The sequence below is a fragment of the Podarcis tiliguerta genome (genome assembly GCF_965153285.1).
Source record: "Podarcis tiliguerta genome assembly, chromosome: 3".
Lineage (NCBI taxonomy): Eukaryota > Metazoa > Chordata > Lepidosauria > Squamata > Lacertidae > Podarcis > Podarcis tiliguerta.
Genome location: NC_139536.1, coordinates 15557920 through 15585779, shown reverse-complemented (window position 1 = coordinate 15585779; position 27860 = coordinate 15557920). Strand labels below are relative to the sequence as shown.

The 27860-nt window shown below is 42.6% G+C and overlaps 1 protein-coding gene and 1 long non-coding RNA gene across 6 annotated transcripts; one reads left to right on the top strand and one right to left on the bottom strand.

The window, feature by feature from the left end:
• Positions 1–175: 175 nt before the first annotated feature.
• Positions 176–15978, bottom strand: LOC310674077. Of its 4 annotated transcripts, none has more exons than XR_014509385.1 (6): positions 15839–15978; positions 12922–13050; positions 7670–7831; positions 6096–6192; positions 2492–3529; positions 176–490 (listed from the first exon to the last, which is right to left on the bottom strand). It is a non-coding gene; the product is annotated as an uncharacterized lncRNA (long non-coding RNA). The 4 variants fall into 4 exon arrangements; XR_014509386.1 differs by having other exon boundaries at positions 2492–3397; XR_014509384.1 differs by lacking the exon at positions 2492–3529 and having other exon boundaries at positions 7657–7831.
• EPCAM (epithelial cell adhesion molecule) lies at positions 15965–27860 on the top strand. Of its 2 annotated transcripts, none has more exons than XM_083432868.1 (9): positions 15965–16397; positions 21762–21866; positions 22001–22244; positions 22851–22916; positions 23342–23402; positions 24422–24523; positions 25220–25414; positions 26615–26656; positions 27397–27860. In XM_083432868.1, exons 1-9 carry the CDS (start codon positions 16328–16330, stop codon positions 27436–27438), a joined length of 927 nt encoding a protein of 308 aa, XP_083288994.1. In that variant the 5' UTR covers positions 15965–16327; the 3' UTR covers positions 27439–27860. The 2 variants fall into 2 exon arrangements, with proteins under 2 accessions (XP_083288994.1, XP_083288995.1); XM_083432869.1 differs by having other exon boundaries at positions 15972–16397; positions 25220–25355.

Here is a 27860-nt window from a genome sequence, read left to right as displayed (position 1 = left end):
TGTTAAGAGATATACATCTGAGCCCACATGCTTGCCCGTCACACACTTGAATTCATGTGTACAGCGGTTAGAAGAAAGGAACCTTTTGCAAGGAGTCACAGTGCTTTTGATAAAAATGTGTGCTTACCTTTAACCCTTATACATATACCTGGATCAAGTATATGTCACAATAGGAAGCAGTAAAGTTCAGTTTATTACATGGACATGAAAACAGAAGATAGAAGTCCTGCAAATATGCAGGCAGCAAATGAGCATTAAGCACGTACATACACCTCTATTCTAAAGACTGGTTAGCATCCGTCTGTCTCAGGAAACAATGGAGGATTGCACCTTCAGGGTTGAAGTCAAACCGTTGGAGAGTTATAGGAGCTACTGTGGCTGTAGAGACTGATACCAGATAGACAAGTTTTGCTGCAGCTGAGGCAGATGAAGGCATTAGATTAGGGGAGCAAAATTTTGAACAGGGTTCAGATGTTTGTTCAAGATTACACTGCAAGAAAAGAAAAGTGTATATCCAGAGGATTTGCGATTAATTGTTATGGTTTGTATTAGAGCAATGTTGACAGCACAAGCCAAACAATCTGTTCCTCCAGGGATTTGTGGTTTAATGTAAGTCAGAAAGTGTAAAGTGAAGTCACTGGGGCAAACAGAATTCTAATCTAAGCATTCCTTGATGGGGCGTGAGCTAATTGTGACTAACCAGGAAAAGGATCTTTGGAGCACAGTAGATAGCTCAGTGAAAATGCTGAGCCAGTGGCACTGTAAAAAAAGAAAGGCAAATTTTGTGCTAAGGATATTTAGGAAAGTCTCGTGATATTGGCAGTTTTATTGGCATCTATAGTGTGCGTAAGTAGGATTGCAGTCCACCTATATGGACCTTTGCTCTGATCCAGCAGCGCTCTTGTTTTCTTGCCTTTTGGAATGCACACTTTATGCATCCAATTGCTAAGAACAATAGTTACTCAGTATGTGGCACTAGTGAGCTTCCCGCAAACAGAGAGGCTCCCAGGGACCTCCTCCTCTGTGATTCCCCTGGGAAATTCAGCCAGACTTCTGTGACTCATGAGTCACCACCCGGAACTCAACTTCCCCTTCTGAAAAGGAGTTTCTACACAAAGCAATTTCACGTTTCCCAAGCTAGAGGCAGCGTTGCCACTTTTCCTTTGACAACACTACTGTGCCTTTAGTACCCGCAAGACAGGCAGAATGTTTGTCCTTCTAAGTGGCTTTTGGGGGCAGGATGTAAACTCCACAAGCCGCAAGAGTTACCTGTGCAATCCAAAGCACCTGGAGGGAACCAAGGCTTGTGAGAGAGTGGTGGAGCCACTGTTGCACTGCACCCCTGCAGCAGAAGGCAGGTAAAACACTGCTCAAATGACAGCAGTGGCACCAGCTCAGGATCCGTGGGTTCTGGCCCAGCTTGGCCACTAGCCTTCCTCACCCCTGGAACACTGTGTTAGAACATTCCACTGGCTACCTCAATAGGAATCCTGCTGTGGCAGTACTTCTGCCTACCCCTTTAGAAAGCTGGAGAATAATGGAAGCAGTTGAACTGTTTTGGGTGTGGCAGTGGTGGTGGGGAACCTGCCCATCCAATTCCCTTCCTAATGTAGTGGATCAGGGGTTTGGATTGCAACTTGAATCAGTCTTGTCCATGGTTTTAAAAGATGATAGCAGGCAAGACAGAGAAAGGATCTTCAGTGTCCTTGATGGCTCATTAAAACTTTTTGTACTGTATTATGGATATAAAAAAGGTAAAGGTAAAGGACCCCTGGACAGTTAAGTCCCGTCAAAGGCGACTGTGGGGATGCGGCACTCATCTCGCTTTCAGGCCGAGGAAGCCGGTGTTTGTCCACAGACAGCTTTCCGGGTCATGTGGCCAGCATGACTAAACCACTTCTGGTGCAACAGGACACCGCAACGGAAGCCAGAGCGCACGGAAACACCGTTTACCTGCCTGCCACAACAGTACCTATTTATCTACTTGCACTGGTGTGCTTTCGAACTGCTAGGTTGGCAGGAGCTGGGACAGAGTGTTTGGAAGATTTGCCAACGTGGATGCCAATTTTACAGCTTACAAAAGATCTTAAAGGCATGATGATGCTTTTGCGGCTAGAAATTTCTAATAAAATAAGGGGTGGGGGAAGGAACAAGTGCTTGATTTGTGCAAGTACCAACCCCCCCCCCCCTTTTAAGCAAGGCTTGTCTTTAACACTGGGACAAGCAAAAACGTAGGAGAGGAAACCTCCTCCTCTTCCCTATTGTTTCCTCTTCATGCCAGAAAAAGCTTTTTTTGCTGAATTTGTTTTTAACTACACGATAAAGACAAAGGAGGCACTGTGCCATTAAAAAGGCAAATCAAAACACCTTTCTTTGCAAAATTGCTCCACGCTCAAAAGAATGCCCAACTGTGCAAATACATCAGGTAAGTTCACCATAAACTACACACACACCCAGCCTACATACTACAAACTTTGTAATAATTTATCACCTGTTTTTCCAAGTTTCCCTTTGTCCAGAATATGGGGTTTCCTGAAGGTTTAGATTTATTTTTTCTTCTGCAAGCATGCATCAAGGTCTGGCAACAGCAAAATACAGTCTGTGAGTTAAATCAGCCAATGCTTGCTCAGTGCTTGGTGCAGATTCTTTTCATTTTCTGAGAACTGAGCAGTTCATTGTCGTATAGTGGGTGGGACATGCACCATAGCCCATAAAAAGTGCCTTCCACCCAAGCCAATACAATAAAGCCTGCAGTGCCGGGTGTGTAAAAGGAAACTCAACGGCTGCAGGCAAAGTCCATTTAGCAACTGCCAAACAGCAAGGTGGGGCAAAGTTGCCACTGCCCTTTTTCTCTTTTATGCTGCCGCACCTTAACGTAGTAACTTTTCTGGTAACTGAACAAGAATAGGTACACCAGAATGCTAACTATCCCATGCATATTCCTCAAGTGTTGACTGTGTGAGAGCCACATATGAATGATCTGTCAAAAAAACCTTGCCCAACAGAGACTTCTAATTTCCGTGTTACCAAAACAACTATGGTATTTTTCAGTGCAGTCCGTTCTTGCCATTTAGGCAACTCCTGCAGCCAAGCTGGTGCCAAACGTCTTTCTCTGCTTTCCTTTGGACCACATCAACGAGGCTGAGAGGGGAGTCTTGTCTGGGCAGTCCAGGACCTCCATACACACTGACCAGGCTTGCGCCTAGTGAGGTCACTTTGGTGCTGCTAGCACAGTGCTCTGACTTCACCCCTGGAGGCGCACTCCACTGTCCCTCGAGACCGACAGATGCCAACAACAACCATCCAAGCCTTCGGATGCCAAATACCCAGCGTTGGGTAAACATTAAGTGAATCACACTTGCACAGGAGAGAACAGGTCCTCAGGAATCCAAACGTCCTTAGAGCAAAGGCAGCCAGTTAACTATGCTGAAGGACCTCGCTTCAGGAGGCCAGCACATTTCATCATTCATCATCATTTTTAATTTGTATACCACCTTTCCATCTTACAATACTCAAGGCGGTTTACAAGCTGAAGAAACAAAAAATGTACATTTAATAATAATAATAATAAATTTTATTTATATCCCACCCTCCCCAGCCGAAGCCGGGCTCAGGGCGGCTAACAACAATAAAACAGTACAAAAGTACAGCACAAACAACACTCTAAAATCATTCATTATAAAATTAATTAATTCAAGCCACTTGCAATACAAAAATGTGATAATAACTCCACATATCTGTTCCTCTTAAGGCGGAACAGAACATCAATATCCTAACAGGCACTAGTGCCCTCAGTGGTGCTTTATTTTCATGAAGCCATTTGGGGCCAAATGAGGGGAGAGACTCCATCAGGCAAGGCCTCCTTCCACTCTCCCCACTCTCTGCTTCTCATTGTGTATTGTATTGTTTTATGTACTGTGAGCTTGCCGTTGTTTTATTGATTATAGTTTAGATATTATTGTAACTGTTGAGTGGATTTCTATTTAACTTAAATGTTGATATTATTATTTTATACTATTCTAATGATTGTTGAATGTTACTTTTTTGATGGAGGTTGCCTATTTTAAAGTTTTGTTTTATTGTCTGTCACATGTCTGTTTACTTCCAGCACAGTCTGCTGGGAACTTCCATTGTATATTGCTTTTGCTGTACTGCTCTTTGCTTGGACACGAAGGGAAGCAGACATGTTTTTTCCTTTGTTCCTGAGCTATGTTGAATAAACGCCTGTAAATAAGGCCTACACATGTCTCTGTCCGCCACTTCCGTTGTGGAGATTTATTCAATCTGCTGATAAGAGCGTGCTCAGTCTCCAAAGGGTTCAGAGGCTCAAGTCGCTGATTGATGCTGTTCCGAGTACCGGAGTTCGCCCGGCTGCTGGCCGGTGGCTGGAGCCAGCTGGGGGCCTGCCAAATGCCCCCGTCTCCCCGGACGCATCCCAACAGTGCCCTGAGTAGGTGGGATATCCTGACTGTTTTGTTCAAGAGGGCAATCTAGGCGAAAGGAAGCACTACAAATTCTTCAGCCAGTGCATACCCAAGGTTTGTCATTGCTTTTCTCCCAAGAAGCAGGCGTCTTTTAATTTCGTGACTGCTGTTACCATAGGGAAATTCTTGCTGCTGTGGTTGCTAGCTTCTTGCCCTCAAAAGGGATGGGAAGAGTCATGTAGCATCTCCTCCTTGTGTTTTTCTCCTCTCTTACCCCTCCTGTTTTCTATTTGTGTTCTTTGTGTAAACTTCAAATCTATATCTGCTTCGTCCAATATTTTACGAACAGGGCATATCAATGATTCAATATAAATAAGAGATTTAACCTCCTATAGAATTCCACTTTATCTTACTGGTTTATCGCCTGTTAAAACCACAGACCTGGCTGACTCAGCTCTTGGCAAGTGCAAATCATGATTTGTGGAACACGTTTTATACACTACTGCCCCAACAGACCCAGATCAGCAAGAAGGCTCAGCGGTTGCTGAACGTTACCTGGGGCTTTCAGAACAGCAGCTGGGTCCTGCCTCCACTCCTCAGCCACAAACTCTGTATCAACCTTGGACCTACCCATGCAAAACCTAGAAAAGGACTTGCATGTCAGATACTTCTACTGTATCTGTCAGGACTGGTTGTTGTCCTCTTCAGTTCACCACACAAATGCTTCTTGTTCTTTATAAAACTTTTTATTGTGTATTAACAAACAATCTTATAAACGGTTCTTAAATATTATTCCTCAGAGTCACTTATTTCAGATACCTTCTGAGCTCTGCTTCTCCATGACCAGCCACCCTCAAAATGGCGAAGGGAGCTCCCTTCGTTTTCCCGCTCTTTTTTCTAACCTCCTGGCTAGAGCTGGCTTGTATCTCCTCTCTTCCGAAACTGAGCTAGAACTTAACCCTTGCCTTTCCTGTGAACAGCCAGTCCCTCCCTGTTGTTCCTCTTGCTCCCTTCTATTAAATTTACTGTTCTCCCTCCCCCCTTGGGGAATGCTTTCTCCCTCTGATAAACTGAAAACTTCTAACTCTTCCCTGACAGTATCCTGCCCCCATACCCTACTTAAAACGTAGTGTTTTCTTTTATTATCATATGTAACATAGCACTCCAGGTGCTGGCACTATTGGTTGCTGAAATTGCACTTTTAACACTGTGTCGAAAGAGAGCTGAAGGAATCGTTTCTGCAGCTAGTGTCTTAATTCCAGTGATTTCATGTCCCCAGTGAATGATGGTTGTATTCACTGTACGCTATACCATCAGACATATTTGCATTTTAGCTCGTGTTCTAGAAGAATGCTGTGGTCTGCGTCTGTGTGTTGCGCAAGATTTTTGGCATGTGAAAGTTTGCATTTTTGCTGCTTCCCCTGCCCCCCGAAAAACACTTCTACATTCTGTTCACCGCAGTAGACACTTCTGCATTCTAATTCCAACATATTTCTGTTCTGGGAGAAGTCTGGAAAGCCACAGAAACCACAGACTAGAAAGTGAACAGAGAGTCTCTGCTATATAGAGGGCTCCTTCGCTACAGGCACAATAGTTATAGGAAAGTGGGGCATACGGTTCACCAGAAATACCTTTCTTGTTGAAAAAAGCAGGAGCCATGGTAGTACTCACCCTTTTTGTTTATGTTTATTTTCTTTGATTCCTCCTCCTGCCTTAGCTGGTTTTTGTTTTCTTGACAGTTGCATACAAGCTGCAGCAGTGAAGAACTCTGAGCATGTACAGAAACCAGAGGGTCATCGTCACACTTTGCTTCTGTTCAAGTATTTGACTCTTAATCAAGCTTGAGTCTGTACTTTCCTTATAAATTTAAACAAGGGTTTAAGTAAGCTTTAGGCTGATGACACACGAAAGCTTGTTTGTCTTGCAATACAGAAAGGTGTGGGATTTTGCTTTCTTTGAACTGGATTCCATCCCAACTGCTACCTTTATTTATCCACAATAACAAGACTTAACTTGCTACATATATTTGGGGAATTCTTGGGTGGTGCAATAAAGTGTGCTCACAGAAAATGAGTAACATTTCTCCTAAGAAATTTTGGTCAAGCCCAGAAGAGCAATTGTTTGGCTAAACTTTAAACACTCCTTGGTGCTATAAGGTGGATATATTGAACTGAGATTTTAGCTATCAATTTTTGCATTCTTGGTGATGCCACTCTGTTCGCTAGACCAGAGGCACTAGAAAATTAATACGCTTTCTTAAATATAACCTCCAGGTAGCTCTTTGCTTTTCTTAGGATGCCTGAAAGAGAAATGCAATATCATGCACATGGACTATACATTTTGCCCCATGTATTTGTTACAAGGGAAACTTATTACTGCTACTTAATTCCATACCCTCCAACATTTCTCCGATAAAAATAGGGACACCCTATTCCATCATCATCATCATCATCATCATCATTATTATTATTATTACCCCACCCATCTGACTGGGTTGCCCCAGCCACCCTGGGCAGCTTCCAACATATATAAAAACATAATACAACATTAAACATTAAAAAGCTTCCCTATAAAGGGCTCCCAGTCTCACCTGTATAGGAAGCCCCCATGACAGCAGGGGATCATTGCCAAACAAAAAACAAGGATACCAAATTCCCACCAGGTTCTCTGTTTAATTGGATCTTTAATTGGCTTTAAATTACCGGCATGTTATGGGAAAGGGTTGCAACAACATACTGCTGAATATGCCAGCTACATGGATCATAGGTTTGAATTAAGATAAGAATTTATTCGGCGTGAGGGTCGTTTGGGGAGAGGGAAGACCATGGTTTGTTTATTCTACGTTTCTTTTATATATTTGTGATTCAGCAACCCTCTCCGGAATATGAGATAAAAATATATTTACAAGTGAGGAAGTGATGTTGGAGTAGTATTGATATTAAGAAGCAAAAATGGAAACTGTGTGTGATCTGAAATGAAGGACGGTGGGGGAGAGGAAGCTCAAGTAAGACTGTGTTGGAAAGACATAGTCATTTCTCTCACCTCTGTTTAAAAACAACAGACAAGGAAAAGGAGACTGAGATTTGTGGGTGCTACTGACAGAATGTAATCTAAGATAAGGTCTAATTGGGGCATAAATATCTTGCTGGAAGGAAAAGAATTGGGGGGCTGTGATAAGACTGCTGCAGATATTATGGGAGTTGGAAAGGAGTATTAAATCTTCAGCACGTACGAAAACTGCCCACCTTTTCCTAGGAAGAGGGGGAAATGGTGAAGATCTGTGACAGAATGGTTTCTAGCAGAATGTCGCCTGTTCTGAGACATCGAAGCGAGGAACGGAGAGATAAGACCTCTGAGAAACTTCGATATTCAGTTCTGCCCGAAGCCATGATGGGAGAAAACAGCAGCTGGGAAGTGAAAGAGACAACACCATATATGGACACAGAAGGAATCTCCATGGTCATTTTCACACGCACGACAGAATAAAGATAATAGTTTGAGTTCTTCACTTGAAGCTTTATAAACTTATATATTGTTCCCAAGAACATTTTAATGGTCTGGCAACCCAACACAAATCTGCTTCTTAGTTTTGGTTCAAGAAAATTGTGTAAATCTCCTAGTAAAAATTCCAGAGCAACATACAACCAATGTGTTTGTCATTCCAGCTAGTAGCCCATCAGATATTTTTTTAAGTGAGAATCTTTACGAAATAGGTTATTTTCAGAAAACTGTTCTTTGTATTTAGTCCTCCTCAGTTTTAGTACAATGAAGGGATTACCCTGAACCTGAAATGAGATGAAAAAGCAAGGGCATGGGGTTATTTAATTGCTTCTGTCAGTAAGCGGTTGACATATTCACAGCAAACTTGAATTAAAGCCACAGACCTGTGTATTGACAGGCCCTCCATCTCTCTCACACAATATTATGACTTCACTACAAGATGCAACTTCGAAGGTAGTTCTTCTCCTTCTAAGCATGTCATAAGCATGTCCTTCTAAGCAGCACGTTTGGTGATGCCTATGTGGAATGTTTACTCTTATGAAGAATGTTGTTTGTCTGCTTTTGAGAAGACAAAGCTTAAGTCAATGTGAACTTTCATACGGGACACTTTAGGAAGGGGTAGGTGTGCACTTCTTAACAGGTCACAAAAGTGACTTTAGTGACTCATACCGTATCATGAGAGGAAGCAGAAAAGATTGCTATCACAAAAGTTCTGTACACTCAGGAGTATGAATAGAGCTGGTGGCTGTGTTTCAACTTGTTAAGCTACCATGTTGAAATGCAACATGTTCTGTAAATACGTCTTGTTGATAATAATATGCAAGCAATGAGTTCTGCTGCTCGTTTTAGTACTAAATTGCCAAAGCACGAGTAAGACATTGCCATGAGAATATATGTGTACAGTTCCTTTTAGATCAGCAAAATTTTTCAGCATGGGGCCGGTCCGCTGTCCCTCAGACCTTGTGGGGGGGTGGACTATACTTTTTTTGGGGGGGGGGAATGAATTCCTATGCCCCACAAATAACCCAGAGATGCATTTTAAATAAAAGGACACATTCTACTCATGTAAAAACACGCTGATTCCCAGACCGTCCGCGGTCTGTATTGAGAAGGCGATTGGGTCGGATCCAGCCCCTGGGCCTTAGTTGCCTACCCATGTAAATTTAGATTAAGATCCAAGTTGTGCATTCAGGGCAAAATCCACTGAAAAGTCCTTTGCAAACTCCATTGGAATGAATAGGAGTGCAACTGTGCTCTTGCCCCCAGTCAGTTCCATAGGATTTGTGAAGGAGAACTTCCCCTGTAATGGTGCGATGAGGCAAGAGCAGGTCAACTGGAATGCAGAAGGAATGGATAAATTCCAGACTAGAAATTATTAAGAATCCTGGAAAACTGGATGGAAGCAAGTGACAAGCAAAAAAGTAAAGGATTAGTTAGTTCAGAGGTTTGAATTTGGGAGTTGTAGCCCCAGGGCAGGCTGGAGGATCAGATCAAGAAGCAGAACAGACCACATGTTATCCACAAGGCAGGCATGCTTGGGGAGAAGCCAGAAAGTGGTTACTTAAAAGGACATAAGAATATAAGAAAAGCCATGCCAAAGATCCATCATAGTCCGGCATCTTGATCAACTCACACTCACATGACTATGGGAACCCAGCCAGCAGGACTTGAATACAACAGCCCTCTTCCCAACAAGGAGTAAACGGAAATTTCAAATGGAGACAAAATTTACAGGCAGAGGGGGGGGGGCACAATGTCAATCTCTGGACATGTGCTTATACTAATGAAGTTGGCCAGGCAAGCAACTTCATCACGTGTGCTTTCCAGTTACTATTTTTTATCTGTTCTCTGTTGTTAAAAAATTGGAATAGCACACCTCTCCCTCTGGGAGCAACACTACTGCTAAAGCTACAGTTCTAAATGCATGACTAATTTCAGACCAGTGTTTGGCTACTGCTGCCAGATAACTCCCTAGGGAGGGCATGAACCTGGCAACGAAGTGGTGCAGAATAGATATTCCCTACCAAGAAGAATAAATGGATGCTGCAAATATTAAGTACTGAGCAGGATACAGTCAATGGGCAGACCAAATAAAAGAGAGAGAGATTAAGTCATGTATTGTATTAGATGGAGGTGTTTTTGTTGGGAGACTATGCAAACATTTGACTAATATAGAACTGTTCACCAAACCTAGAAAAGAGTTACTGGTAGCTCAAAAGCTTGCAGATTCTTCCACTAAAGGAAGTGAACCTGATAGACCTTATTACAGCATTCATTCATTATTATTATTATTATTGATAAATAATACATACATTGCTTTCCTGTTACAATGGTAAAATAAAATGAGTATGAATATAAATCCAACCAACTGCAACAAGGAAAATAGAAGACAATTCAACAGTTACAGGAAAGCAAAAACAAAACCAGTGTCAAGTAAAGGTCTCACAGTCAAATTACAATTCTATGGAAGGGGAATAGAAGTATGTTGTAAGGAGGGTTCTCTTGGGCATGGACTACTTTAAGCTCACATTATTGCTGTTCTCTAAATTCTTTAAATATGATTGGGTATTAGCAGTGCTTTTTTTAGGGGGTATCCATGGGTATGCAGTACCGGAAACTCTTTTTGTTGTTGTTAAAAAGTGTGGCACTTACTGGAACAACTTCATGGTGAGTACCAGCACTACTTTTTGTAGAAAAAAAAGCACTGGGATATTAGGAACACCATGGGCTGCCTAGCCATGACCTATGTGCATCCTAGAACTTAATGCTCTTGGTCTGGGATCAGGCAGAGATCTACATCACACAGGTGAGGCTCAGGAACAGCTATAGCTGCCTGTCTGCTCACAGCCTTTTCTCCCCAATTGCTGTGATGGTCACAGCCACATGTCAGTGAGGAGCTGCAGCTCTAGTATGAATTGAACCTGGGATATTTTACATCCAGTATACTTATTTTACATCCAGTATCCATTTTACAGCCGGGATGCGGGTGGCGCTGTGGTCTAAACCACTGAGTCTCTTGGGCTTGCCAATCGGAAGGTCGCCGGTTCGAATCCCTGTGATGGGGTGAGCTCCCGTTGCTCGGTCCCAGCTCCTGCCAACCTAGCAGTTCGAAAACATGTCAAAGTAGATAAATAGGTACCACTCCGGCGGGAAGGTAAATGGCATTTCCGTGTGCTGCTCTGGTTTCGCCAGAAGCGGGTTAGTCATGCTGGCTACATGACCCGGAAAAACCGTCTGCGGACAAAACACCAGCTCCCTCGGCCAGTAAAGCGAGATGAGTGCTGCAACCCCAGAATCGTTTGCGACTGGATATAACTGTCAGGGGTCCTTTACCTTTTTATACATTTTACATCCAGTATACTCAGGAAGACCGGTTATTGGAAACCACTGGAGTTCTCTCATGCATGGGGCTGGCTGGCAGTTTGCCACAGGCATTTAGCTGACCACTGTGAGAACAGGATACTGGACTCGATGGGCCAATGACCTGATCCAACAGGCTCTTGTTCAGTTTTTACGAGAAAATGTGTCATGAAAAAAGTGTGTGTTGTTTCTGTGTGACCAAATAATATGAGTGAGTAATAGTTTCCTCTGTCTAGCAGACAATGATCATGCTTTGCTTACACTGATGACGAACTCAAGAATCCACCCATGCCCTTTGCTTCGCCTTTTAATTTCTCTCTTATCTTCCTGATGGTCTCTATTTGCCTGTTACTCCTCCTCGCCTAGCGCGCGCGCGCTCTCTCTCTCTCTCTCCTGTTCAGATTGCCCTTGGGCACTGTATAAAAATAGCTTGCTGAGCTCATGGAAAGTTGTACCTGGTTCTCAGCACCTCTGCCTGTTCTTCTTGGGTTCTACACACAAGTATATATGCAGTACTTTTTGAAGGGGGCAGATTGTACACTTGTACAAATAATCCGCTTACAGATATGGAGCAGATAGACAAACTCACTTCATAAAGATTGCTTAAGAAACATACTCTTGTGTTCCCCATCACCGTGATTTAAAGAATGGTAAAAAGCTGTGGTTAGGGCTTTGGGGAGCTGTCAATTAATTTTAAAAGTGTATTGGTTTTCCAAGGCCTTCTGTTAACAGCAATTATACTTTCTGATACACACACAACTCCCTGTGCTCTTTCTATTCTCACACACTTTTACTAGCATGTACACACAAGAAACAATAAAAGGAGAAAAAGCAATAAATCAAACAAAACAGGTAAAAGGGGGGAGTGAGAAAAGGCAGAAAGTGCCTGCTATTTCTTGTTCCGATTCCTTTCTAAGATACTTGTCACCAGATAACATGGGTAGCAACAGTATGGAAACTGAATAAGTTTTCCGTGACTCTTTCATTGAATACTTGTGGGCGGAACGGGGATTTTTTATGTTTTTGTTTCCCTGAGGGCTAAATCCATGGGAAGTAGCCATAGAATGCTATTATCCGTATTTAGTATAACAGGTTGCCATTTCTGTAAAGCTTTAGTGTGGAATATGTTTTATAATTCTTGGCTAATTTGTGTATCACAATTTTGTTTCTTCCTGGAGTATTTATACTTATTGGGTCTCTGCAGAATCTGATGCAAGGAAAGGAAGGAATGCTTGTCTCCTAAGGATTACAGAAATGAGGGGAATAACTTTATGACTTTTGTCACTGCCCAGAGGAACAAGGGACCCTTCCACCTAGGAAGAACACATGCTAAGGGAAAGACGAACCTTGCTCCAGGCACCAACCAGAGAACAAGTAACAGTAGGGAGCTTGCCTTACCCCACCAGAAAAATTACTGTTCCAACTCCCAGTTACCCTAGGCCTGTAAAAGCAAGGACACAGTGCCCAGAGGAACATGAACCACTTGCTTTCGTACTTCTGTGAAAGAAAACACACTTGCGAGGCAGATCAGCTGAGCTCAACTTAGCAATAAATGCCTGCTTACAACTGACAACTACTTTCCGGCATTACCAAATCAATCTCCCTCCTCTACATTTTCCCATTTACTCCATCTTACTTTGTGTGTCTTGTCTTTTTTGTTTGTATGCCTGAGAGCCTGTGTCCCTTTTTTTTATAGACAGTAACTGCCACAAGTATCTTATTTTATTTTTGATTGGTGTGAGCCACTTTGGAAGACAATTTTTGTCTGAAAAGCAAAAAATAAAAATACAATAAATTATTGGGGAGAGGATTCATGTATTCAAATACCAAGGATTTCAGGCATATTCTTCGCAGTTCTCTGGGTCTGGTGTATGCTCACTGCTCCATATTAGAGTTACAGCAGTATTGCCTGTAGTATGTGTGAAGGGCAATCCTGTGTCACAAAATCTACTTACTTAAAGTATTTCTATGCTTTTCTTCAGCCAAAAAGGCTTTCAGATCTGCTCAATAAAAAGTAAAGACAGTACCTCAAGCTAAACATTGATGGTCATGTGTCAGAGAGCCCCGATTCACCTGTAGTGCTTGTACTACATGTTTAGGGCAGTGGAGGGAAACCTGTAGTCCTCCGGGAGTCGTTGGACTTCAACTCCCACCAGGCCCAGCCAAGATGACCAATGGTCAGGTATGGTGGGCATTGAAGAACAGCAACATGTGGAAGACCACACGTTCTTCACCTCTGGTTTTGAAGGACAGATCTGTCCCTTTTTAAAATCCACATGGTCTTTGTGGTTGAAACTTGGCAACCAGGGTATGTTCTTTGTACTAATAACAGGCAGAGATCATTTTTTGTGCTGCTATGAGTTTGAGCTCTATTTAATGGGAGAGGCCAGAGATTGGACCTGGAATGGGAGAGGCATAATGAGCACGTCTCTTTCATTGAACTATGGCCCTGCTCCATGTTTTATGGTACCTGAAAGACCAACAATTTGATTGCGGCACAACTTTTATTGTTGCCAAAGCTCCTCCCACAATAATTCTGTTTGTCTTAAAGGTGACACAAAGTTCTTTTGGTGTTTGTTCCTTTTCCTTTTCCAGTTTGCTGGACATTCATAGACTCAGAGAACTGTCGAGCTGGAAGTTAATATTTCTTGAATATCTGCTTTCCCCCCTGTTCCTCTGTACTGCAAATAAAAAAACCAAGGAAAATGCAAATAAGGAACTGGGAACCAACTTCACTCTTCTGTAAAACAGGATAGTTAAAGAGTGTTGGGAGCAAATCTTGACTATGCCCAACTCTGAATACAAAAGAGAGATTAAGGTGTGCAGAATCATTTTCTGTGGCTCTCAAAGCACATTATGTGTGAGCGAATCTCAGGTTTCCTCCATAAATCTGATAAAGTAAGGTTATTAAGAAAAGCATGAACATACCAACGTAAAGCAGCTTCTTGCAGGTGGTTCCATCAACAGGGTGGGAATACAATAGGAATGGCTTGGTATTAATAAGTATAATATTATCTCTTTATCTGTGGGCCAGGGGTGGAGTACTTAGTCAGCTTTCTATGCTTCAGTAGGATCTGCTGTCAGGTCAGCACTCTGTAGAGACAGGTAGACTTATAAACAGCTTCCTTTTTAATAGGAACAATATATGACAACATAAATTTATTCATGCTTAGCTAAGCTGAACAGCTCAGGCAACTTTTTACTAACTCTAACCTTATAGGAGTGAGAGAGATGGAACTACAAGGCTCCTCCATGAGCTCTGTTGAAAGACCAGCAACTTTATTTTTGTCCTCTCACTGAAACCTTTCTATTCCTGCTAGTCAATACAGAATGCTGGAACGAAGAGATAATGCCCGAGTTTGCTTTTTTCTCCTCCCTTCCAATTCATTTTTCCTTTTCTGTTGTGCTTTTTTAGACTATATGTTTGATGGCAAGGACTGTCTTATCACAGACCTTTGTAAGTCAATCTGGGCCATTTTGGGCTAAAGAGTGGGATTTATGCTTTTAAAAAATAAACATTTGTGCAATGCTCTCTCCAGGGAAGCTCATCTGGCATCTTCAGTACCTATCTTTAGGTTCCAGGTAACAATGGTTCTCTTTAACCAGGCCTTTGGCTGATTAATATTCCATGGCCTTCAAGTGTGTTCATGGGAGTGAGGTTATTGGTTTTTATTCTATTCTGTATTCTGTGTTCTCATTTTGTATCTTTAGGTTGGGAACTACCCTGTGATCTTCAGATGAAGGGTGGTATACAAATTTAATAAATAATAACAGAAGAATATAATTTTAGAGTTGGAAGGTACCACGAGGGTCAGTTATGTAGTTTTATTAGTGGACACTAGAAACTCAATTCCATTAGAGGTCCTTGAAGATACATTTATTACAACACAAGGACGAAGCTTTCGATATATGCAGCTCACGATCCATCAACTTTAAAATTTGATGGCATCCCCTATCCTTTCTTTCCCCACAGGTGCCCTGAATTCCCCTTCTTGTGCCTGTGCTTGCCACAGACTTCACCAGGCCAATTCTTTCGGGCACAATTGCGACAGTTACCAGCAGGCAGGCTGTCAAAACCTATTCCTTGAACTTTAAATTCTTGCGGGCTAACTTCTTGGTTTCTTGTTGGGGTGTGGGGAGAAAAGAGAGCAAGAGTTTTCAGTTTGCACACTGCACTGCCATCCACCTGGCGAGCCCCAGCCTTCCCCAGTTGGACCAGCACACAGGTACAGTGGTACCTCGGGTTAAGAACTTAATTCGTTCTGGAGGTCCGTTCTTAACCTGAAACTGTTCTTAACCTGAGGTACCACTTTAGCTAATGGGGCCTCCCGCTGCCACCGCGTGATTTCTGTTCTCATTCTGGAGCAAAGTTCTTAACCTGAGGTACTATTTGTGGGTTAGTGGAGTCTGTAACCTGAAGCGTCTGTAACCCGAGGTACCACTGTAAATTGTGAAAACACCACCCATCCCCATTTTTTAAAGTTACATTCAGACGGCGCTCCAGCAGGATCCACCTGCATTCCCTCAGACAGCAGGTGCCAGGCGCCTCTCACCTCAGCACCCGCCCCGTCCCTCCAAAGGTGCCTCGCGCCGGAAAAGTCCATATATGGGCCACCGGGCGGGCAGGTGAGCCTTTTTCGCCTCGGCCGTCGGACTCGCCCCGCCCCGCCGGCCGCTCCCAGTTTCGCTCAGGTGGCGCTGCGGGCTATAAGCGCTGGCGGGAGCCCCGAGAGACTCATTTGTCCTTCGCGGCAGGAGAAGGAGGAAGCGGGAGCGCGCGAGAGAGAAAGCGAGCGACACAGGTGCCAGGGGAGGCGGCGTTTGAGAGGAGGCCCCAGGTGCAACCTGAGACGTCGGGCGCGGCCGGCCGAGAGGGGGCTTGGTCTACCTGCGGAACCTGCTGAGCAGCTTGAGCGTCTTCGCGAGGGGAGAAAGGGCGCCGCGGAGCCTCGAGGAGAAGGCGCGTCGAAGCAGCGCTCCTCTTGATTACTGTTTTACTATTTCGCCTCCTTTGCCTACCTGTTCCTTCAACTTGCCCAGCGATGGAGCTGCAACGCGGGACCGTCTACCTGGCGCTGGCGATGCTGGCGCTCGCCGCCACCGTAAACAGCAGTACGTATCCGTCGAGGAAGGCTCCTTCTCTTTCCCCCTTCCTTCTCTGCTGCTCCTTCCTCCGATTATCCGCTCCTGTGAGGGGGTTTAATGGCTCCTTGCCCGGAGAGAGCCCCTTCAGGAGCGAGGCGAGCCATGCCCGCTCGCCACAAAATGGCGCCCCGTCGGGGCGGGGAGGGAAGGGGCGAGGCGCTTCTTCTCAACGGGACAGAAAGAGCTTCGGTTTGCCTTCAGTGGGTGGCGGGGTGGGTGGGGGTTAGGGGACAAGGGCTGGGGGTGCACCTGGCTGCCCCCCGTCGAGGATCCTGCTGCTTGGGAAAGAAGCTCCCTGGAGAGAGAGCGAGGGCCTCCGAGGAGAGTTGGGGGTGGCGGCCCGACTCAAGCGCGGTCCTCGGGGGACTTTTTCTTCAGATTTTGACCCCACTGGAGTGTTAGGTCTACTCACCGAGAGTAGATCCGTCGAAGTCAAGGGACGGATTTGGATCCTCTGGAAGTCTTAACTTAGCTAGGTACAACCCCGCGCCTCGAAGACCTGGAAACTAACTTTTTTTAAAAAAAAATGCTTTCATTTCAGAACCTATATTGAGGTTATTATTTAAAAAAAAAGGTGTGCTGAGATGTGGGCAGTATATAGTATTAGTGCGTGTCTCAGGTGAAGCAGCGCTTCAATATGGTTATGCCGATATTCACTATAACTTGTCTGAAGAAATGGGAGGTAAGGCCAACTTGGGCTCAGCAGCTACAGGGTTCCTTTCTTGAATGTCGTCGGAATTTATTTTGTGTCGTCTCTCAAGATAAGGAATTCTCTGTGCAGAAGAATCTTTCTTCCCCTACCCCCCCCCCCCCGACACCCAAGCCTTGCCAGAGGTACTCTTCTTTCCAGGGACCGTTGCCTTTCAAACGTTGTCCGCCCCCCCCCCGCGCCCCCCAGGTTTGCCTCGAAAGAACAGGAATTGGGCTCAGCCTGTGACATCACAAAGAGGAAGTAGTTTTAAAATACATAGCTGTTGAACTGCTAGGTGATGTGCAGAGTTTGGCCTCACCACTAGGTGGAGTGAGGTGACGGGGACGGGGGGGGGGGGCAGGTGAGATGTTTGAGGATAGGACTGTGTTTACTATACAACCTGCCCTGCCACTCCCTACGGTTGTGGCTTATGGGTGTGGTGGACACTGACCCATTGCCAATGCTAGGTCCAGTTGGCCACTATGTAGAATGATGGTGTCATCTTAACCCTTCCTCTCGGACAGTAAAATTTCCTGGAGCAGCCCTGGTGTCGGAACCTTCTAGGGCTGTGATATTAACGGATCAATCACCTGATTAACCAAAGCAGCCTTCTTTTTCCTCTCCTGCTGCTGTGTATTCTATGGGTGACTGAGCTGACGTGTGTAAATAGAAGGCTCATCAGTGTTGGTTATATCTGCTGTCTGATGGGAGTGCCATCAATATGATTGTTTTGTACAGTTTATAAGCCCATGGGGTTAAATGGGCTGCAAGGAGCTGTTGCAGCCATTGCTGGGCACCTCTTCCATCAGGAAGAGAAGAGGCTTCATTGTTATAGTTCTAAGAGCCCTGGAAAGAACAGGCTAGTAACTTTTGCTTTCCTTTTTAATCTGTGTCAGCTCCTATGTGACTCCTGATGGTAAATGGAAGCCCAGCCCTGAGGCCTTGAGCTGTTTTCAGATTTCACATTTCCTGGTAGCAGAAATAAAGCAGAGCAGAGATGTGACTGGCTCCTTTCTGCAATTGAGACTACACCCAGGGTTAGGGGAGGTGCCTGAGAGCAGATCTGGTCTTCTACTAGAGGCTAGACAATAGTTGTAAAATTTCTCTTGAAAATGCCCATGTGTTGTGACTCTTGCGGAAGGAGTGTTTCTTAGTATGTCCCAAGTAGGTTTCTTTTATATAACCATCTGTCACCAATTTTCAAAGCCTCGCTTAAAATTTGAATATTGGTAGCATGAATTATTAAAAATATAGCATCTCATGTGTAGCTAGTAGAGCATCTCACACTTTATTTTTTAAAAAATAGGCAGTAGATATTTCCTTCCTGGAGAGAGAACCAAATCCTTTAAATGTGTATATTCAAATTATTCAACACGCAAGTCTTAAAATTTTGTTTTAGATTAGTGACTTCCTCCACTGAGTTCTTGAATCTTTTTTTCTTTAGACTTTGAGAGGAAGCTGCCTTATACAGAATCAAGCCATTGAGGCATTCAGCTCCATAGTGTCTACTCTGACTGGCAGCAGATCTCCAGAGTTTCAGATGGGACATTCCCAGCCCTCTCTGGAGATGCCAGGAACTGAACCTGGGATATTTTACATCCAAAGCACATGCTCTGCCACTGAGCTATAACCCTTTCCAGTGGAAATTGCAGTCATAGAATTGTAGAGTTGGAAGGGTCACCCAACTTCCTGCAGTGCAGGAATCTCAAATAAAGCATCCATGACAGATGACCATCAACCTCTGCTTAAAAACATTCAAGGGTGTCTATTCCACTGTCGAACAGCTCTGTCGGAAAGTTCTTCCTGGTGTTTAGTCGGAATCTCCTTTCTTGTAACTTGTATCCATTGGTTCAGTTTCTACCCTCCAGAGCAGGAGAAAACAAGCTTGTTCCCTCTTCCATGAGACAGCTCTTGAGATATTTGAAGATGGCTATCATATCTCCTCTCAGTCTCCTCTTTCCCAGGCTAAACATAGCCACCTCCTTCAAGTGCTCCTCATAAGGCTTAGTTTCCAGACCCTTGATCATCTTGGTTGACCTTCTCTGCACATGTTCCATCTTTCTTAACATCCTTCTTAAACTGTGGTGCCCAGAACTGGACACAGTATTTCAAGTGTGGTCTGACTAAGGCAGAATAGAGTGATACTGTGACTTCCCTTGATCTGGACACTATACTTCTGTTGTTGCAGCCTAGAATAGCATTAGCTGTTATGTTCCTGCATCACACTGTTGACTCAGGTTAAGCTTGTAGTCTACCAAGACCTCTAGATCCTTTTCACATGTACTGCTAGTAACCCAGGTGCCCCCCATCCTATATTTGTGCACCTGGTTCTTCCTGCCTAGGTGCAGAACCTTACATTTGTCCCTATTGAAATTCATTTTGTTAGTTTGCGCCCAGTTCTCCAATCTGTTAAGGTCATTTTGAATTCCAATTCTGTCTTCTGCGGCATTAGGTACCCCTCCCAGTTTGGTGACATCTGCAAATTTTTATGAGCGTCCCCTCAATTCCTTTATCCAAATCATTTATAAAGACACTGAACAACAACGGGCCCAGGACAGAACCCTGTGGTACCCCACTTGTCTCTTTTTTCCAGGATGACAAGAAGCCATTAATGAGTACTCTTTGGGTTCAGTCAGTCAACCAGCTACAAATCCACCTAACAATTACCTCTTTCATTCTACATTTTACCAGCTTCCTCGCAATAACATCATGGGGGACTTTGTCAAAAGCCTTACTGAAATCAAGATACACTATGTCCACAGCATTTCCCTGATCCAACAAGTTTGTAATTCCATCAAAAAAAGAAATCAGATTGGTCTGGCATGACTTATTTTTGAGAAGCCCATGCTGGGTCTTGGTAATCACAGCACCCTTTTCTGAATGCTCACAGACCCAACTATTGAATTATCTGTTTTAGGACATTCCCTGGTATCTATGTCAAGCTCACTGATCAGTAGTTACGTGGGTCTTCCTTTCCCCCCTTTTTGAGGATGGGGATGACATCTTCAAAAGCAGAAGACTCCCGCTTTTGCTACTCCTATCTAGCCAGTGGGAGCAACACACTGTAATTTCTTAGTTATTTCCAAACCAGGGTGGATTTGATTTAAATGAAATTGATTTAAATCACAATTTAAATCACTTGATTTAAGTAATTTTTAATTTAAGTAATTAGGTAATTTAAGTAAGACTTGATTTAAATCATTTTTTTATAGAAAGACAATCTTGCTGGTATAATCTTAATATTTACAACCAGATGAAGGTTTAATTTTTGGAATAATAAACTTTCAAGGTACTTTTTACAGTTATATAAAAAAATTACTGATTTGGTTATTCTACTAGAAATACATAGAATTATGAAATTATTGTGAGGTTTAATAAGTTAACTATTTATATTTAGACAACTTTTCTGCTGTACTTTGTTGGAAGGAGAAAAATCATTTCCTTAATAACAATTTTAACAATTTATTTAACTAAAACAATAACATTCTAGCATATGTATCCATGTTTGTAAACTGATGTGGTTAGAGACTTGATTGTTTGGACAATGTCAGGTGAGCCCTGGGAAGAAGGATCTGGAACCAGTGAACTCTTATTAGTTGACTGGCAAGCACTTCAAGGTCTCGCCAAGGACTTGGAGATCCCAGTTACTATTTCCACCACTACCCCTTTGGATTTGCTTCTACATTCAGGTGCCTATTCTGTACAGTTAAGTGTTAGTGCAGTTGTTGGAACCCAGTGGGATTGGGAAGAGGTTGCTAGCCCTGAAGTGCCTTCAGCACTTGCCTCAAGTCTGAGTCGCACAGGCATGCAACTGACTCGCACAATTATTACACAAATATCCCAAGACTTGTGGAGTATTCTGCTCACAAGGTTACACTTTCATTTTTACTGCTTCACACTTACTTGGGCAGATCTATTCCACTCCAAACAATCTGTTCATCGAACCTCTTGGAACTTAGAATTTAAGAGGTATGGGGTTGATTCTGTGTATATAAATTTGCAAAGGAACAATGGGATTAAGGTTTTTTCCCTTAACTTAAATAGAAATCTATCTTTAGAAAGATTTTTACTCCAAAAGCATTTTATTTATAAAAAATCCAATTTAAATAAAAAAAAGCCCATTTAAAAAAATCATTACTTTTTATCCACCCTGATCAAAACTAGAGATTGTGGTTTGTTCTTGATGTTGTTTGAGCAAAGCAAAACTCATCTCTGGTTTGGATGTAGCATTGTTTGTTCCTGCTTGCTAGCAGGGAATAGTAAAGCAGGAGTCTACTGTGTGCTGATGGTAAACAGTGTAAATACTCTGATATGCAAACTGTACTGTTTTGATAACATTATTACAATGCACCAGAAGGAAGTAATTTCAGAAATATTATATAAACACAAGACACTTTTGGAATGGGCCTCTTTTTAAGTTAAAATTCAGTACACTTGAATTAAACCATTTCTTCTTAAAATGATAACTTCATCTGAGCTTTGATTTCTGGTGTCAGTTGTTGGCTTTATCTTGAGTGCTCGGAGATCTACAGAGAGAAAGACTTTTTCTTCCTCCCTCAGAAGTGAAGACATTTACTTGCCTATTTGGTGCATGGTACCTGACTGGTTTCCTTCCTAACTGATACATTTAATTATTACAGGTTGCTTATGCCTGAACAACAAGAACGTGGTAAACTGTATTTCAATTAGCAGTACATGCAGATGCACAAGTATGGGGTCCAATGTCACAGTGGACTGTGGAACATGTGAGTACAACAACAACTGGATAACTTGCTTCAGTTTCAAATATGAGCTGCGAAGCCCTAGCATTCCAGCATAATCAGACATTTGAAACTGAAATGGTAACTTTAAATGTGGTTCTTTGCGATCTTCTTTTCAGTGTCTTCAAAATGCCTGCTGATGAAAGCAGAAATATACCGCAAACAGTTTGGCAGAATGAATAGACCACAACATGCTATTAGAGACAATGATGGCATTTATGATCCAGAATGTGATGACAATGGTAACTTCAAAGCTAAGCAGTGCAATGGTACAGACACTTGCTGGTGTGTGAACTCAGCTGGAGTACGAAGAACTGACAAGGGGGGTAAAGACATTAAATGCGATGAAGTAGTAAGGACAAGGTAAGCCTCCAATGAAACTGCATGTACCTTGAAATATAAATATTTGGTGCCAGGCAAATATATAAACATGCAGGTACAAAACATTAATGTTTTATGTCACAGGTGGGCAACCAGCAAGCAACATATGTCCCTCAGCAGCACACTCTGCAGCTTGCCATGGCTCACTCACTTCCTGTGTTGCCAAGCTGATCAGCAATCAGTGCAGAAGTAGATTTCCCCTGCATTGAGAGCTGGGTGGGAGTGTGGTTTAATTTCTTCCCTGCACTACAAGGCACTCCTAATGCAGCCAATATCACTGTCCCCACACTGCTAATAGTAACCTAAGGCACTTTGTCTACTTCAGAGCATGGGGATTAAAGTGAATATACAGCCCTGTGCACTGCCTGCCACACAATTTGCCCAGTGGTATGTGTCTCCAAATGTCTAGCCCTGCAGATGTGGCTCTAGGAGTGGTGGTGTTTGAGGTTGCCCACTCCTTATATTGTCAACTTTTTTCCCACTGTAATTTTACAAATAAAAGATTATTTGAAATCCTATTTCTTAAGCTTGTATTTAATGTGTGGAATCGGCCAGCTAAATTCCTGAGGGCAATACTTTATTTTTCAGCTGGATTTCAATGGAAATGAAGCACAATGAGACAGAAACTGATTTGGACAAACCTACCCTTGAGAGGTATGTCTTTAGTCTGTTTGAAGTAATTAGGATTGCAAAACATACAATTTCTAGGGATGGGGATGTTCTTCAGAATGTAGTTCAAAAGGAAGTGATTTGTATACTAATGCAGTGTTAACTTCCTCCAAAGCCATTGTTCTTGCTATACTGCATCTACACTTTGCTTGTTTAACTGATGTTGGTAACAAAATATAAGTGGGCTGGTTTAAGCCAGCTTTGCCTCTGTTTCTGCTAGTGCCAAGTATGGGGAAAGGTGTAAATACAGTTGCAGAAGTTGTAGTTGACAGGAAGGAACCAATAGAAGTTGCTGATGTGTCCCTTAGGGGTTAATGCAAAGATGTTAGATTGTTGTTAGAGGATGACACAAGATTCAGTTCTAAATCACATGTTCAAGTACTAACAGTTTCTAATTCTTGTCTTTGTAGTGACATCAGAGAACAACTTTCTCAGCGTTACAAATTGAATAAAAATCACATAACTGCTACGGTATGAATAGCAATTTTTGCAGATTTTCTGTCATATTTGGATTCCTATAGACAATTTTGTGCTAGTATTCACATACAGTCATACCTTGGGTTACAGACGCTTCAGGTTAGGTTTTTTCGGGTTGCGGGCCACCGAAACCCGGAAGTACTGGAACGGGTTACTTCCAGGTTTCGGCGGTCTAGCATGCGCAGAAGCGCTAAATTGAGCTTTGCACCGAATTGCAAGCCACGTGTGCGCAGATGCGACACTGTGGGTTGTGGACGCGGGTTGCAAACGTGCATTCCGCACGGATCACGTTCGCAACCCGAGCGTCCACTGTATTTCTAAAAATGGCCTTTAAACTTTCAAGATAGAGGAGATATACTTGAACCCCAACGTTAAATATTTAATTTTACTATATAAAGGACTTTCTGTTGTAAGTATTTTATATTAATCTAAAAAGCTCAGCTAAAAGCAAAATATATCATCAACTACTGAAGGGGAAACATAAAAGAATGAGAAGGTTCAAGAGGGAGTCGCCCAGAATTCCCAAGAACAAGTTTTAGGAATGGAACATATTAGGCTTCACAAGAAATGTGCCTCTTTGTAGCTTCCACCTGTAATTCCATAGCCTGCTAATTCAAGACGTTTTGTCAGTGTTTGCATCATACAGCTGAGATATTTGAACTGTTATATTAATAATAATAATCTTTATTGTCATTGCCCCCTTCGGGGACAACGAAATTACTTTATTAATCTCTTTTAATACAAGTTCTTGAAACAAACAAACCACTTGTCTTAAAGTGTATGTTTTATATATTCTGTAAGCTGCCCAGAGTGACCAGGGAAACCCAGCCAATTGGGCAGGGTGTAAATAATAAAATTATTAATATTTATTATTATTATTACTATAGTACTATTCAAAAAGAACATGATTTTTAAACTCCAAGAGATTTCTAAAAACCTAACAAAGTCACATTCTGTTCATATATTTATTTATTGGTTATGTGGATCTAATTGCTGTGTTTTCTTCATCCCAGTATGAAAAGCCTTTCGTTTTTATCGAACTGAAACAAAATGCTACAGAGAAATCTGCCACAGATGTAGATATAGTTGATGTGGCATACTATTTTGAAAAAGATGTAAGTATACCAGTCCCTTTGTGCAAGGTAGAATAGAATGGTTCATGTAAACTCAGTGCTTTACAGGCAACGACTGATTTACGCTAGTCCAATTTATATGCAGTTGAGCACATGGGCAGTGTGGTGACCCGTAAGTGACCAGAAAAGGGGGCAGAACAGGGTGGGGACGTAATAGGCTTGTGCGCGCTCCACCAATGTTCCTGTGGATCAGAAACGTAACCCCACACCAATCAGTAAAGGTAAAGGTACCCCTGCCCGTACGGGCCAGTCTTGACAGACTCTAGGGTTGTACGCCCATCTCACTCAAAGAGGCCGGGGGCCAGCGCTGTCCGAAGACACTTCCGGGTCACGTGGCCAGCGTGACATCGCTGCTCTGGCGAGCCAGAGCCGCACACGGAAACGCCGTTTACCTTCCCGCTAGTAAGCGGTCCCTATTTATCTACTTGCACCAGGGAGTGCTTTCGAACTGCTAGGTTGGCAGGCGCTGGGACCAAACAGCGGGAGCGCACCCTGCTGCGGGGATTCGAACCGCCGACCTTTCGATCGGCAAGCCCTAGGCGCTGAGGCTTTAACCCACAGCGCCACCCGCATCCCGGGTACACCAATCAGTAGTTGCCTGTATTTCAATGATTGGATATTGCTTGGACTGCTTACTCCAAAAGAGGAAGTGTGTAACTAGTGCTTCTACTCTTTCAGATCAAAGGGGACCCTTTGATTGCAGGACCAAAACTTACCTTTGACAGTTCAAAAGGACCTCTTCAATCTAATGATGTTATAATCTACTACATTGATGACAAGGCACCAGAGTTCACAATGCAACACTTGAATCCTGGTATTATTGCTGTAATTGTAATTATAATACTGGCCATAGTTGCTGGTATTCTTGTACTGGTATGTTTTTCTAACTTTATACGATACTTTAACCCCATTCTTCAGGTTAAAAATGTTCCAGAGTTGTGTAATAAGGCAATAGTCACAGTAGCAGCAGAAATAAAATAGCCAGTTATAATATAATAGAACTTGGTATCTGAAGTCTCTATTTCAGCAGAGACTTGTACCAGATGAACCTCCTTGGGCGAGTATTCTGAAGGTTGGGGGACATGAAGGGCCTCCTGGGAGGATCTTTAAGGTTGAATAACTTCATGTATTATGTCCAAGGTAGTAGTATTTTATGTGGAAATAGCTATTCACTCCTGAATAGGATAAGAATAAGCGAGGTAAATACTTGATCGTCATACATGCTATAGGCTGAATTTAGGTAATAGGAAGCTATCATAGTGAGAACAAATGCCCAGTTTGTTAAAGAAGCGGCATGCAAACTTTTCGGAGACCATATCGTAAGTCTCTGTAACGGGCAGGCACTGGTGTGGGTGGCTGCTGCTGTGAAATATGCTCATTCCAGTCCAGTTTTCATACCTTGGTCCAAATTACAGAAATAAATGGGAAAAGGTGCTTATACAGAGTTTGGATCACTGGATAATTATTCTCACAATTGACTATATTGATTGACAGTGGCTCTCCGGGCTTTCATTCCAGGGGTCTTTCCCCGTCCTACCTGGACATGCCAGAGGCTAAATCTTCAACCTTCTGCATGCAGTGCATGTGCTCTACCACTGAGCTACTGTGCTTCCCACAGTGACCTGGCTTGCAGTGATAAAAATAAATTCTTATAGTAGATGAGACTTGGTCCTGTGTGCACATGAAGCAAGCCCACCCATGAGACAGGGCACAGCACCTCCTTCAGACAGCAGAATCACAATGGCTGCTTACAGATCCACTCATCTTTCTTGCCCCACTTGTGAAACACCTGAGTTTGATGAGAAGCTGGAGCATTCTGGTGGGACACTGTGGCGGGGTGTGGGGGCAGGAGGTGGCAATTCCTATTTTGACTTAAGGTGGTGAAACGGGCTGGGCCGCCCCTGCTTGCAGGTCTCATAAGCAACATGGACCTGACTGGCCAGAAGGTTTTATCGTTTAGGGGACCTCAGTGAATGGGACCTGGGAAGTCATAAATGTTGCATGTGTGTTCTGTGGATCCTTGAACTGCTAAGCTTTGCAAAAACTTGGTGTAACCTGTTGCTCTCCCTGCAGGTCTTTACTAGAAGAAAGAAGGGGAAATATGAAAAAGCTGAGGTGAGTTTTAAAAAAATCAAAATCAAAGGAACTGTTAAGAATTTAAACAGTGGCATAGAACGGTACTATAAAAAATCCTCTGAGCTTGTAACATCTGAGGTGCATATTTTACGGCTTATTCTAGCTTCTTGTGGTTCATTTTTTTAAAAATTTTTAAAATTGTTTTTAATGTTGTATGTAAAATTGTTTTGACCTGCCCTTTGACCTTAGTGTGAAGAGTGAATAATAAAACAAAATAATAATGAAAACTATAATCTAGCAAGAAAGTGGACAGGAACAATTCTCAGGTTCTTACAGTATCTATTTGCTTAACTTGCCATGCAATAAGTTGCTGAAAGGTTCATATGCCATGTTTGTAACAAGCATGGCCAACATTCTGTGTGTGAGAGAGGGAATGTGTTTTGACATCTAACAGTTTGGGGAGTCACTTAAATGCTGCACACAGGAAATATTATTTTCTAGAGAGCTTAGGATCTGATACATACATTGGCCCACGGAAGAGGTTTTTTATGTAGTAAAAACAAAACTGCAAATTACAGCTTTCTGGATTCTTCTGTAGACAAATTCAGCCAAAAAGCTGAACATATGATATTATTGGGGGCAGGGGGAGTTACATTTAGCAAAAATTAGTTTCTAGGCTGGTGACTGGTGTCCATTCTATTGGTAATATTAATAGATGAATATGTTCTAAAGGCATCAAAACTGAAAAGGAATAAAACTCTTTTTTTGTGTGTCTTCAGGTAAAGGAAATGAACGAAATGCACAGAGAACTAAACTCGTAATTGCTGTAACACGAAATAAGGATAAACATGGCAAAAGCATGTAAACTGAAGATTACCTGTAGAGACTTTTTTTTGTTTAAATACTTCCTTATAGTTTAATAAAAGGATTACTTCAAATTTTGACACTAGACTGCATTTTGCTGGGCTGTAATCCATTTTTTAAACATTTTTACTAGTTGGGCAAGATGAACGTCCTTTCTTTGTGTAAAATTACTGATGCCTTTTTGTTGGATGTATGTTAAATAACTGTTTTGTATAAACTTTTTTGAGGTGTCTAGTAAGTTTCTAAATGAATTGGGCCACCTTGCATCTCTTGCAGATCATGGAATATAGTGTGTGTGGTTTTTTTTAATGCGTGTAAATATTTCCCTTCAAATTTGCTTTTTTTTTTACAAGTAATTTTAATAAATTCTGAAAATCTT